This window comes from Schizosaccharomyces osmophilus, chromosome 1, assembly GCF_027921745.1.
Source record: "Schizosaccharomyces osmophilus chromosome 1, complete sequence".
NCBI lineage: Eukaryota > Fungi > Ascomycota > Schizosaccharomycetes > Schizosaccharomycetales > Schizosaccharomycetaceae > Schizosaccharomyces > Schizosaccharomyces osmophilus.
This window is the reverse complement of record NC_079238.1, coordinates 1,126,515-1,139,491: the sequence shown is the minus strand read 5'-3', so window position 1 is coordinate 1,139,491 and position 12,977 is coordinate 1,126,515. Positions and strand designations below refer to the sequence as shown.

General features: G+C 39.5%; 7 protein-coding genes across 7 annotated transcripts; 4 read left to right on the top strand and 3 right to left on the bottom strand.

Moving 5' to 3' along the window:
• Nucleotides 1-18: 18 nt before the first annotated feature.
• On the bottom strand, nucleotides 19-1,671 carry pgi1 (glucose-6-phosphate isomerase; the record flags this gene model as incomplete). The annotated part of the gene is made up of 1 exon (XM_056179321.1): nucleotides 19-1,671. One exon carries the CDS (start codon nucleotides 1,669-1,671, stop codon nucleotides 19-21), a length of 1,653 nt encoding a protein of 550 aa, XP_056037090.1.
• Nucleotides 1,672-2,528: 857 nt separating this feature from the next.
• SOMG_00526 (mitochondrial carrier, thiamine pyrophosphate) lies at nucleotides 2,529-3,530 on the bottom strand (the record flags this gene model as incomplete). The annotated part of the gene is made up of 3 exons (XM_056179320.1): nucleotides 2,529-2,610; nucleotides 2,665-3,354; nucleotides 3,448-3,530. The coding sequence occupies 3 exons, from the start codon at nucleotides 3,528-3,530 to the stop codon at nucleotides 2,529-2,531; spliced, it is 855 nt and encodes a 284-aa protein (XP_056037084.1).
• Nucleotides 3,531-4,236: 706 nt separating this feature from the next.
• On the top strand, nucleotides 4,237-5,145 carry SOMG_00525 (conserved fungal protein, implicated in vesicle trafficking or lipid metabolism; the record flags this gene model as incomplete). Its single annotated transcript, XM_056179319.1, has 1 exon — nucleotides 4,237-5,145. The coding sequence occupies one exon, from the start codon at nucleotides 4,237-4,239 to the stop codon at nucleotides 5,143-5,145; it is 909 nt and encodes a 302-aa protein (XP_056037092.1).
• A 532-nt stretch (nucleotides 5,146-5,677) lies between these two features.
• Nucleotides 5,678-7,774, top strand: ppr1 (mitochondrial PPR repeat protein Ppr1; the record flags this gene model as incomplete). The annotated part of the gene is made up of 1 exon (XM_056179318.1): nucleotides 5,678-7,774. One exon carries the CDS (start codon nucleotides 5,678-5,680, stop codon nucleotides 7,772-7,774), a length of 2,097 nt encoding a protein of 698 aa, XP_056035486.1.
• Nucleotides 7,775-7,985: 211 nt separating this feature from the next.
• On the bottom strand, nucleotides 7,986-10,289 carry egt1 (ergothioneine biosynthesis protein Egt1; the record flags this gene model as incomplete). Its single annotated transcript, XM_056179317.1, has 1 exon — nucleotides 7,986-10,289. One exon carries the CDS (start codon nucleotides 10,287-10,289, stop codon nucleotides 7,986-7,988), a length of 2,304 nt encoding a protein of 767 aa, XP_056037078.1.
• Nucleotides 10,290-10,561: 272 nt separating this feature from the next.
• SOMG_00522 (uncharacterized protein) lies at nucleotides 10,562-10,804 on the top strand (the record flags this gene model as incomplete). The annotated part of the gene is made up of 2 exons (XM_056179316.1): nucleotides 10,562-10,697; nucleotides 10,722-10,804. The coding sequence occupies 2 exons, from the start codon at nucleotides 10,562-10,564 to the stop codon at nucleotides 10,802-10,804; spliced, it is 219 nt and encodes a 72-aa protein (XP_056037077.1).
• A 1,159-nt stretch (nucleotides 10,805-11,963) lies between these two features.
• mei3 (meiosis inducing protein Mei3) lies at nucleotides 11,964-12,362 on the top strand (the record flags this gene model as incomplete). Its single annotated transcript, XM_056179315.1, has 1 exon — nucleotides 11,964-12,362. The coding sequence occupies one exon, from the start codon at nucleotides 11,964-11,966 to the stop codon at nucleotides 12,360-12,362; it is 399 nt and encodes a 132-aa protein (XP_056035483.1).
• Between the last annotated feature and the right edge of the window lie 615 nt (nucleotides 12,363-12,977).

Below are 12,977 nucleotides of genomic sequence, written 5' to 3'. Positions count from 1 at the left end.
ACGTAAACTTTAGTTCATTTAGAATCCAGTCTTGAAGAGGTTGATCAAACCATTGGTACTGGCATCGTGGTTGTCGACCTTGCCCTCAGTGTCGAGTTGAGACTGGACATTCTGGGCAAGCTTCTTACCGAGTTCAACACCAAATTGGTCAAAGGAGTTAATGTTCCAGATAGCACCTTCGGTGAAGGTGACCCACTCATAGAATGAGATAAGAGCACCCAAAGAAGCAGGAGAAATCTTCTTGGCAATGATAGAATTGCTAGGGCGGTTGCCGACGAAAGTCTTGTGGGGAACAATTTCATCAGAAGTACCCTCAGCCTTAACCTCGGCAGGAGTCTTACCGAGCATCAAAGCTTCAGTTTGAGCGGCAAAGTTAGAGAACAACATGCGATGGTGCTTGTTGTTGTCTATAGGGTTGTGAGATTCGATGGGAATCAAGAAATCAGCAGGAATGAGTTTAGTCCCTTGATGAATCAATTGGAAGAAAGAGTGTTGAGAGTTGGTACCAGGTTCACCCCAGACAATCTTGCCGGTAGTGTAGTTGACCATGTCACCGGAGCGAGTGATGGCCTTACCATTAGATTCCATACTCAATTGTTGCAAGTAAGCAGGGAAACGGTGTAAGTATTGGTCGTAAGGAGCAACCAAATGAGTTTGGGCACCAAAGAAGTCAGAGTACCAGATAGAAATCAAGGCAGCCAAGGCAGGGATATTCTCTTCCAAAGGAGTGCTGCGGAAGTAGTTGTCCATGGCATGAGCACCACCCAAGAAAGCCTCAAAATTTTCATAACCAATGTAAAGAGCAACGCTCAAACCAATGGCACTCCAGACGGAGTAACGACCACCTACCCAGTCGCTGAATTCAAACATGTTGGCAGAGTCAATGCCAAAAGCAGTAACCTCCTTTTCATTGGTGGAAAGGGCGGCGAAGTGCTTAGCAACATGGGCAGTATCCTTAGCCTTAGAAAGGAACCACTCCTTGGCAGATTTGGCGTTGGTGCAGGTTTCAGCAGTGGTGAAAGTCTTAGAAGCAACCAAAATGAGAGTAGTTTCGGGGTCGCACTTGTTCAAAGCCTCAGCCAAGTGAGTGCCGTCGATGTTGGAGACGAAGTGAAGCTCCATATCTTGCTTACCATAAGGTTTCAAAGCTTCAGTAACCATGACAGGACCCAAGTCACTACCACCAATACCAATGTTGACAATAGACTTGATAGGCTTACCAGTATAACCCTTCCAGGCACCGCTACGGACAGAGTCAGAGAATTCTTTCATGTGATTCAAAACGTTACGGACGCCAGGCATAACATCCTTGCCGTTAACCTTCATGGGCTTGTCAGACAAGTTGCGAAGGGCGGGATGATACACGGCACGGCCTTCGGTGAAGTTGATGTGTTCGCCAGCAAACAGAGCATCACGAAGACCTTCAACATTGGCTTCTTTAGCGAGTTGAACCAACAACTTAATGGTCTCTTCAGTGACGAGGTTCTTGGAGAAGTCAAAGAAGATAGGTCCGTCTTGTTCCTTCAATCCCTTGAAAGTATGGGAGAACTTCTCGAAACGAGAGGAGTCCTTGCCAAACAAATCGCGAAGAACTAAATGCTTACCAACATTTTCATAGTGGTTTTGAAGAGCTTGCCAAGCAGGAAGAGTAGATGCCAAACTGAAGGACATTTTGAATGCTTACCTACATTGCTTCATTAGTATGGAACCTCTCGTATATACCATCTACAACATTCTTCATAAACGCTGTATTCACTAATACTTACCTTATGCTTTGAAATAGTTGTTTGCAAAAGATGAGTTTATATCGTTTGATCCTTCGCACCTTTCACACATACACGTGACTGTTACGTATACCCCGGACGACTCTACAAAATAGGTAACAAAGGTACTCATGAAAAAGAAAATCCCGGTGTTGTTACCCGTCAAGGATTCCAGAAAGCTGTTACCTGTTAAAAAAGAGATCGGACCAAAAGTCAACGGTAGCAGGAAGGTCGGTTTTCCTTGGTTTTATATGAAAGCTCTGGAATTATCAACATGAAGTATTTCACTGCTAGATTTTTGTTTTGGCTTACTTGGTCGTTTGCCTTCGATTGATGCATTCTCGATTTGTTTACGTTTCCCTAACACAAATATTTTACATTCAGAGTAACCTGTGTGAGATGAAGACGAGATCCATTACTCAGCAATTCAGTCTAGTACAGTCTAATGAAAAAAAAAGTATTACAAATTGGTGGTTCCGCTCAGAATCTATGCTTGGTTGGAAGAGCTTTTGCTTTGTTGGGTTTGACACTTACTAAATATTTGCCCTAGTTTCAATGGTAATCTAAATGCTTGGATTATGAGATCTCGCAAGTAAATATGTAATATTTGTAAGTTAAGGAATTTGTCTAAAGAAAGTAAGAACATTGGGGGCAAATATTTGTTTGCTCAGTTGAATTCATGAGTTCATTATTAAATTTCTTTCCTTATTATCATACCCGAATGTTTCAAGGCAATAAAAGGCAATGACATGAAGCAAATGGCATCTATCTACTAGCATCTTCCGTTTCGGGCGAAATCTTGTTGAGGGTACGTAAAGTTTCTTCGTAAATAAGCATGGTAATTGCCCTATAAAAAAGTTAGTAAGAAAGTAACAAGAAAACTTGGAAAATTTCGACATACCTTCCGGGAGCCACTTTGGCAATGCTAATGGGTAAGCCCCGGTAAAAACCACCAGCTCCAGAAGTGTGCAAGACGGTTTTGAAACACTGTCCAAATGATGGGTGTTGCAAATTAGAGACTTGCATAATCTTTACGATAGTATCGACTGGGAATAGCAGAGCTTTTGCAGCAACACCAGCCAATACTCCGCTTATAGAAGAGCTAGCTGCTATCCCCATAGGCGACAATGATGAATAAATAGCTCGGTAAGCCATGAAGAAAAGACCTACATGGGGACCAATTTGATAAAGAGTTGGCTTTAGACCTGGGAAAAATCCTTGAGTTCCACGAGTTTGAAGGATATTCTTAACAGTTGGCATGAAACGTGGTTTCTCTTTTGAGGTTGCAAACTGAGTTCGTAATGTATCAAACGGGTACGAGGCAATGGTTGCACAGGAACCGGCCAAAGCTCCACATAAAAAGTTCAAGACATGTTTATTCAACTGTAAGTTTTCTGTCAAAACCCGGCTTTTTGAAAAAACAACAAATTCTGTGCTACCATAAATCAAGTATAAAAACTCTGCTGAAACATTGCCCCTCCAAAGAGCTCGATAACCTTCATTGCGAAGAGTTGTATTCAGTACCTGAAGAAACGATGATTGGGAAACTTGCATTCGTATTTTTAAAACATCAAACGGCGCAATCGCGAATCTAGACAAGAGTATTGGGTTAAAATTCCATTCATCATTTCAACTTCTAGAACAAAAATCTGTAGGAATCTCGTTTTCCTTTTTTTTCCTTTACCTGCATACGACGGACGCGAGTCCACCCGCAAAGGTGTAATGCCAAGCTGGCTGGTGAAACTCGGTTGCATCAGAGACGACCATTTCTGGTTTACGAAAGGCGCGTTCAAATTAAAGTCGTCCTCAATGTAGCTATAGACTTGAAAGCTTTTGTGGTTTCTCTTGTTTCTATATGAAGGTACAACCCGAGATATACGGAAGTTATTTGTTTCCTTACGCTTACGCTTTAAGCCACTAGTTCTATTTGGTTATTTTTTTGGTCATTCAAGTCGCTTCTACTGCTTGACGATTGGAAAGAAGCCTACTACAAAATTTGAGTAAGTTCTTTCTTTTCTTGGTACTAAAGTCAAAAAATTAAATAAATAAAATAAAAATACAGTCGCCTTTCTTGTAAATGTTGTGCAAGACAATATGCTTTTAGCAGATACCCAGTAAGCATATGCTCTTAGATAAATCTTACTTGCAATATGCGTTTTTGATGAAACAAAAACAAGGTCGACAAGAATTCTAAACATCACCCAAGCAAATACAATCACATAGCATGTGGATTCTAGATTTTTCTTGAAAAGTTCCAACATCGATTTCAGCTTGGAGGTTTTCTCACGCTTCTACTGCTACCTCTTGGTACACTAGGAAATTTCGCTTTTGTTTACCGTTTAGTGAGCCTCATTAATATTTATTATTCGCACCAAGAGCTAACAAAAGACAAGCTCGAACGACATTAATTCAGCGTCTTCAAACTTGTGGGTATACATTTGTAACAAATACATTCATTCTTTTTTGGTGGAATATGGGCTTATTTCAGTCAAAGTTCGAGCCTATCGTCGATAGCAGGCGGAAACGAATCCTTCCTTTGTTTCGTGCAAACCACCATCAACATCGTCCATTAGATGAAGAAGGACACATGAATTGTCTTCCATTGATGCTTTACGGATGCATTTTTTCTAGTTGCGAGCATAAAGAAGTCATAAATCTCTTCGAGAACACTTCCCCGTATCTCGAAAAGCAAACACACAAGAATTTGGACACATACGAATTGGATACCTTGGTCTACAAATCACATATTGGTTTCCCGGAATTTGTAGAGGGATTCGTGTTGTTTTACGAAGATCGACTTGTGTACGATAGCAATTACAGTATATACGACTTGACGCGCAAAATCTTTGAAGCTGATCCAGAATATATCTTTGGTCTCTGTTATGAAGGTTGTGTTCCGCTTGCATACCTAGGCATCGGTTTAGAATTAGATATGCAAGAACCCGTCATCGATGCCTTCGCAGCAGCTGCATGCTTCTCTCCTCCTTTATCCGAATCTGCTCCACCCAAAGAGCCTCTCTCATTTTGTAAGATAGTTGAAGATGGTGGTCTTTCAGTAGCTGAGTTCCTACAATACTTGGAGAAGAATACTTTTCAGTCTGATCATTCTCCTAAATCATTCACCCTTACGTCGGTAACATTGCAACAAGCTTTTAGAACGATGGCTGAAAGAGATTTTCTACGATACTACACTGCATACCTTGCAGCGACTGCTATCCGCCATTTGGATGAAAAGCATGAGGCGTCCTTTGAAAAGCTCCTCTCTCCTCTTTGTTCTCAGTTTCTAGTTTCTTTTCAGCAGGCTCCTTCCTTTTTTCGCACTTCTATCGTCTCGTCTTGGAAATCCATGGCTGCTCTGCCATCCACACCCAAAACCACTTAATCTACAATGCCAAGGACTAGGTCTTTTGGTTATTTCATTTACATCAAGATATTTATCATATATAATTGCGATCTTAAATCATTTTCTGTTTCATTTCCTATTTACTACTTTTTATTATTTCCATTCGCCCTGAATCGTTATTTATTATTACGCAACTTCCTTCCATTTCATTATTAAACATAACTGTATCGCCATCCAGCGTCATAAATCCTTTAGTATTCTCTACCGTTTTTTCATTAAGCAAGCTTTCCGGTATAGACTTCGCGTTGAAACTTCGTCTCAAGAACCATAACCTCTAAAAGCAGTTTTATACGGTCCAATTACTTATATTGGTTTTCCTTTTTATCCAATTTTCTCCCTTCTCTTATTTTCAGAAAATTGCTCCGTCTTTTTTCGTGCAGTTGATCGAAAAGTCGTTTCTACTAAATTGTAGAAAGGCTTTTTGTTTGTATCTCATCTTTACTTGCTGAAGTACATATTGTCTAAGTTTATGCAGTCGGTGTTTTTCTAGGTTTTTGTTTTTTTCGTGCATATGCTGAAAAGGGCTCGTTATGTAGCTCTCCATACTCCCTTTCCATTTCATGGATTTCCATGCCAAGTCTTCAGAAAATGCGCAGTGTCTCCGAATCAGCAAAGGTGGTTGACAAGTTCTCATAATGAAATTTCATATGCCCGCTCTCCTTTAGAGCTAAAAATTTCACCGTCAGCCATTAAGCTAGAGGCAGCTCGAAATGTGGGTTCTCAACCCCTTGGGCCCAGTTTGCGTACTTTAACGGATGACTTAAACAAAAGGATGCAGGAATTGTATGACAACGGAGATTACAAAACTTGTGTCTCAGACTTTCGTAAAGCTCTCCCAAAGTTCAGAAATGACTGGCTCAAAAGCGAAAGATTTATTTTTTGTTGTATCCTGGCATGTTCTTGTTATGATAAACTGCTACAACCTTTGAAAATTAAAAGGGTGTATGGAATTTTAACAAGTAAGAAATCAACCCTCACTCCTCACCTATACCGAATGTTTCTATCTTACGCTACCGGGTGTATTAATTATGGTCACAAAACAGCCCTAGAATGCTTCGATAATTCTCCCAAAGAACTTATTGACTATAATCTTTGGCTGTCTTGGCTTTGCTTTTCAAGAGCGCCTGCAATTGTAGTCTGGATGACTTTTACTCGTCTTTGCTCTGCCGGTCATACCCCCGATGTGGAAACTTACGAGCATATGTTTCTATCTTTTTCCTCTCAAAAAAACGACTTTCTTTTTAATAAATCATACGACTTATTCCAGAAAGACAACTGTTTTTGGCGTCCGCTCACCTTTAGAACTTTAGTAGAATCATTCGTTCGCTTACAGCGCATGTCTGATGCTGAAAGTATAATCCACCGTTACATTCAACAAAATTCCCAACATCCCCCTAATGAGGTGCTATTCATTCCCCTCCTTCGGCATTATGCAGCTACTTTCGACCTTTCTAACATGGAAAGGATTCTCTCGTTAATGAAGGACTGTAATACCGATATGTCTACCATGACTCTTAATGTTTTCTTATGTATGGCGTTCCAAAGGCCAGACCACAAAAACTATTTTCAATTTTGTTTTATAAAAATATCTCAGCTTGTCAAAAATAATGTCCAGCTTGATTTCGATTCAATTCTGTTAATCTCGCAGTTTATGAATCAGGTTCGCGTGCCTGAAAATCTAAAGCCTTGGATTGATTGCCTCATATCTCGTTTTTGTTTACCCGACCGCTGTTCTCTGCCAGTTCTGCGAAAAATTCAAGAGCATGCTTTTTGTTATCCCCTCTTACAATCCAAATTACCTCTTGCTATTGAAACTCTAAGGCTAACAGGATTCGATTGGAATGTAGCCACTTTGTATGTTGGTTGGTTATTTTCCTGCAAACGAGTAACTGATGCGATAAACTTTTTCTACTCAGTTACAATTGAGATTGGAAATCGCCCGTCTCCAGAGTTGTTTCATACGTTCATGTCTGGTTTACTAGGCGCTGCTCCTTCTGAGAAGGTGTTAAAGACGGTACATGAAATCCAGTCAAAATACCCATTAATTTGTGATTCTTCAAGCACGAACCACATCATCTTATTTCTGAAATCTATTTCATTCAGTTCAACGCCTTCAACAGTTAGGCGTTTGACGCAAATTTTTGAAGCTGATACCTCTGTTTCTTCAAGTTCATTGATGTTGGCTGTTGCGGAATGGTTGTTTACAAGAGATCTATTTCAGAGTTCGCTTTTATATGCAACAAAGGTGATCGAAATGGATACTTCCTATAACTTTTTCCGTCCCCAAATATTAATTTGCTGGTGTTATTATCGACTGAGAGATTTTCGGTCTTTATCCCAGCATGTTACGTATCTCTTGCGAACAGATAATGCTGCTTTGTTAAGAGCTCTGGCTACAAGTTTAAAGCGCATGTCTCAAAATGAAGGCAATCTAATTAACAAGCAACTATTAATGAACTTGAAGTACAGGGTATTACTGAAAGCGCAACCATCTAGAAATCACAGTCCTGACGCCAGAAGAAGCGCACTTCATAGAGGAAGGAAGATTAAGAAGATCTTGTTATCGGCTTTGCAAAATCAGGCTTCTCTCGGTAATTTACCAAGTTAATAATTTTTACAACATATACCAAATTTGTTATTAACAAAATTAGAGGGAAATTTTATCTTTGCATAAATGCTATAAAAAGCAATTTAATTACTGTACATGAAAAGAGTTTGACGTTATTTTTGGAATGAAAAGTCATAAGGTTAAATTATCATTTGAATGAAAACATTTGCATGCGTTAACAGTAATGTAAGTCGTTTCCGTGCAGATTTTTTTAAATGCTTTTTGCTAGGCGTGCTGTAATCCAGGCGTATTGATATTGTCTTTGGTAAAAGTTACGGAAGCTTCTTCGATTTGCAATTCTAGGGACTGTAGCAAAACTTCCTCCAAGGACAACATTATGCTTTCCATCAAAGAAGTCTTGGGTATAATCCGGATAGAGCGCTTCCGGTTCAAAGCCTTCATGTTTGTCAAGCACTGTACTAGACCACTCCCAAGCACCTGTAAAAATCTGTGGTGTTCCATCGTCCTTCAACTTTGCCGGATGTAATTGTTGAAACCCAGTAGCCAGTCCTCGGGTGCTCACATATGCTTCAGACTTCCTTTGAAGAACATGATCGTAGAAGTAATTTAGTTCCTCTTCGGTAGGTAGACGACATCCTTTGGATGCTGCGTAGGCATTGAGTTCTTCAAAAGATGCCATTACTGGCCAACTGGAATAATTTTCGAGAGGAAGCAGTCCATACATTGTTTTTAAGTACAGCTTACCATCAATCAGTTTCCATAATTTCGGATAGTGTTTATCGCTAGCGGGTTTACTTTCTAAATAGTCTAGGTATTCACCGTTTGAAATTGGTCGGTTAGCTATTTGAAAAGGGGAAACTTGTTCAATTCTTGAAGGTTTTTCATTATCCCATCCAAAAAACTCTTGCTCATCGGGTTTTTCAGGATTTGAACTGGTATTTCGGTCATTTTGAATTGGTAAGCCTAAAAGGACTTGTCCATTAGAAAACTTGATCCAACTAGGGTCTTTCTCTAACTTTGGAGTTTTGCATGGAGGCAAGCCACAGATAACATTGTTCTGCTTGGGGTGTTGGAAAGACTGTACATATATGTACAGCGTAGTTTCGATATGCATGGCGACGTGTTCATAACATAACCAAACTATACGTTTTTGGGATGGCGACAGGGCATGGCTTCCGTCGAACAATTTTAAAATATGATTTTGCCAAGAAGCGACTTCGTAAGAGCGTAATTCGTTTGGAGATGGCCAATTGGGAGGGGCTTGTGAATGCCAATGGCAGTGTTCAGGGTTTTCGACATCGGGATCGATACCTCTTTGGAACCAATCCCAATATTCCCTTTTCGGTGCCGTAGCTGGGTTTTCAAAAATGCGGGACAGATAGATGTCGTTGAAGACCGGAATATGGCCCATATAGAAAACAAAAGGGTGTCTCAAAGGAATCCATACATTAAAGATATTTGAGTCATTTAGGAGTTTGTTGGTAACGAAAAGCCAAATAGCTCTTGTTTGTGACCATTCTTCCAATGAAATTGGAGCTTCGTTGGGAACCTGAGGAAGATTTGGAGAAGACTTGGATCCAACATAGACGGAGTAACTAGGGATGACATTTGTATAGACGTTATTGACTACAAAATTGCCATTACGAATGATTTCACGACATTCATTGTCATTGCTCTTCCAACTTTCCTCACATAAAAGAAGATGGCCAGCCTTGAAGTCAAATTTCATAGGGCCTTTTGCAATGGTGATATCTTTTTTTGCTCTCAAATAGGCACGATGAACCCCTATATCTTCGTCATATTTGCTAACATAATCCCAATCGCTTTCGTTGAACAAGTCTTCACCGAAGACACGGTTTGCGCTGGTGAGAATGTTTTTCTCAAAGGTCTCAGTGACGTGACTAGAGTCGTCGTAGGCACGTTGAACCAATTCTGCTGAATTACGGTGATCAAAGCTAAGAAGGAGTTTGTCACCAATGGCAAGCCGATCAGAAAAAGATTTGAGAAACTTAGTGGCCGAGTCGCGATTGAAGTTACCAATGGAAGAACCCAAATAGAGAATACTGATTTGGCCATTGGCGGGGCCACGAAATTTTTCAATGTTTTGTAAGAACATGTCAAAGCATCCACAAATGCCCGCTATCTTTACATGTTTGTAAGAGGCATGTTGTTCTAGTTGGGAGAGGCCTCTGCGTAGTTCATCCTCATTCAAGTCCAACGCATAAAAGTTAACATCCTTGCCGCTGCGTTCAAAGGCATCAAGCAAATGTTTTGTTTTATGCATAGCACCACAGCCGAGCTCAACGACTGTGTTTGGTAGGTCAGGTGACAAGAGTTCTTGAGCAATTGTGTCGCTATTTCTTTGCAAGATAGACAGTTCACAGTCGAATAAATAATACTCTTCGGTCTCTGTGATTTTGTCAAACAGCTGTAAACCCTTTTCATCGTACAGCAAAGATGTGGGTAGCTGACAGACATTCAAGCACTGCTCGATGATCTCTGGAGAAAATAGAACCTCCAAGGATCCAATGTTTATGATGTTGTTGCTCGTCATGATCGTAAAGTAGATTGAAGGAATGAAACAAAGTTTACAAAAGAAATGAAGTAGACAGATGAGAATAAGAATAAGGAAAAGAAAAAGAGAGTAGAAATGTTTGGAAACCCAAACGAAGAATATGAAACGCAAGAAAATAAGTGTTGCTTACTGCTTTAATTTATTTCCAAAAGGGGAAAGAAAGCCTTGGATAATGAGTGTTGTATTTTTTTGGCTCCTCTCAAAAAAAAAGATTGGTTGTTTTTGTGACGATAATAAAAAGGTTTGTTTATATGTATGAAAAAAGAAAGAAGGAATCCAGTGGTTATATAAGCCCAGCCAAGTACAAAGAAGCGTTTCATCTTGATGATACCAACAAGAGTCATACTGACATAAAGGAACGTCTCTGCGGTCAAATGATTGGCATCGGTATGTCTCCTACCCGAAAACAAGGTCGAAAAGCAATAATGTCCTTTGCATTGGAAGCAGAGAAATGGAATCCTGATGGACTGCAACTTGCCATCTCAACAATTTGATGAAAGCGATGAAGCGGAAAAAGAAACCCATGGAAGGATCGTAACTGGTAGTTTCTTTTTTTCTTAGGGAAACCTCAAGAATGTCTTAAGAACTCCATTCTTAAATTCCAGCGTTTCCTTTTTTTGTTCTTCTTCTCTGGTTCTGTTTTTGTTGAACGAATTTTGCAGAGGAGGTTGGTTTGTTTACTCTTTACAGGATGATTACATCTGCAGTCGAAGACTTCCTCGTCATTGATAACCTAATCATGTTCGGTTATGGAGGAGACGTAAACAAAGGGCCATTTCGGCGGTTTCCTTGAAACGTCGTGGTAATTCACTCCGACATTCTTGAAGCTTCTGTTGGTAAATATTGTCTTGCCTTTTAGTTTGGTGTTTCTTTCATAGATACCCTTAAACGGAATGGGAAGCGAAAAAGACAAGATTCAAGGACGCTTGCTGGTTTAACTAGTTTTTTTTACAAATAATAAAAAATTTATCTCTCAAGGTAAAACCTTTTAGCCTTGATGCGCTTTCTAGAGAGCTCCTATGGTGGATCAAAAAAAGTGAATTGGAAGATAAACAAACCTTGTACCCTCAGTATCATACTACACCACTTTAGTGATATTGTTACCTGTTTTAAAGAAAGTAGTTTTCTGCAGAAAGAGTTTCCGCAATTGGAGCAATTGCCTTGAAGTTTTTTGAATGGAATTCGACACGTAGAGTCCTCTGTACGTTTGCTATTCCTTTTCACCACTTGGGTCTCGTCCTAAACGTTTTATTTATGAATGTGGAGAGACGTCGCGGCGCGACCATAGACGACCCAAAGAAGTGGACTAAGAAAATCAAAGGATGTAAATGAATTGAATACACAAGGAAAAGAAAAAAGAATTGTAAGAGACAATTCAGAGTATTTTTCAGTAGACCTGGAGTTTTCAAAACCAATTTTTGAGTTTTCCTGGAAATTATTTAAAAAATACCTTTTTTACATCGTTTCCTTTCTTTTTTCTGTATCTAATTGTTTACAAGGTTTCGAGTCTTCTGCTTGAAGGAGTTGGGTTGAAAGGGCAGACTGATTTATTATAAGTACAGCACCAATTTCACCTACTTCTTTAGCCTCCACTGACTGTTTTGCAACTTAATAATAAACAATTCTTTAATAATTTCCATTTTTCTTCACAAAATGAACCCTTCCAACATCAATGCTTCTTCTCTTCAAACCCAACGCAGCTCTTCTGTTTCTCCTACTACTACTGCAGCTCGTGTCTCCAAAACAAACACTTCTGGTGCTACAGGTAACGCATCGATACTGTCACCTCTACGTAGCTATCCTATGAAACGCACAAAATGCACTTACCGTCGTTCTCCAGCGACTGTTCCTTTGATTACAGCGGAATTCGAAAATAAGGAGAATGTTTCAAAGAGCTCCAACGATACCTCCGTTAAATCTACAAAGCGTGCTCTAGCGGCCTCGGATATCATGAACGAGACGACCCTGTTTGATCTCTTTCATACACCCATGGGCGACGCGACCATGGATATTACCGAACGCGTAAACAATGAATCTCGCCAGAGCATGTAAACAAACAAAGGTCGAAAGCGAAAAATCATTCCTTTATGATTTTTATTTTGGTCGAATGGATTCCTTCTTGTGTTTCCTTTCTAAAGACTTTATAAAGGCTTCATTTTTCATTGCAATGCAACAATCCTCGATTTTTTAATATCTTAATGCCGTTGTTGTTTTCATTTGTTTTGTTCGAAAAATGTTGACTTAATTTTGTAGGATTGTTGCAGTCTCTTTCCTCTCTTTACATCTCCCTTTGATCTTTCTCCTACTTCATCTTGTTTGTTGCTCTTTCTATCTTTTTTACTTTTTGGTATTTTCAATCTTTCTATGCCTTTTGATGTACCGTTTTCTCTATGTTTGAATTGGGACACACACTTGAAACCATTGTTTCAGTGCTTTCGTCTCACATCCTAATGACCTTTTGTCCTTGTTTGTAATGATTGTTTTTTCATTGGAACCATTCGTTAGTCGACTTATTTATTTTTCACCTTTTCTGTATTCCTACCAATGAATTTATGAATCATTAGTGATAATTCGTTCCTCCTTTGAGAAAAAGGAGAGATGTGCTCTTTAGCAAGCAAAGATTGAATAAGAGTTTTCTTTTCTACCATTCATCATACAAAAAAATCC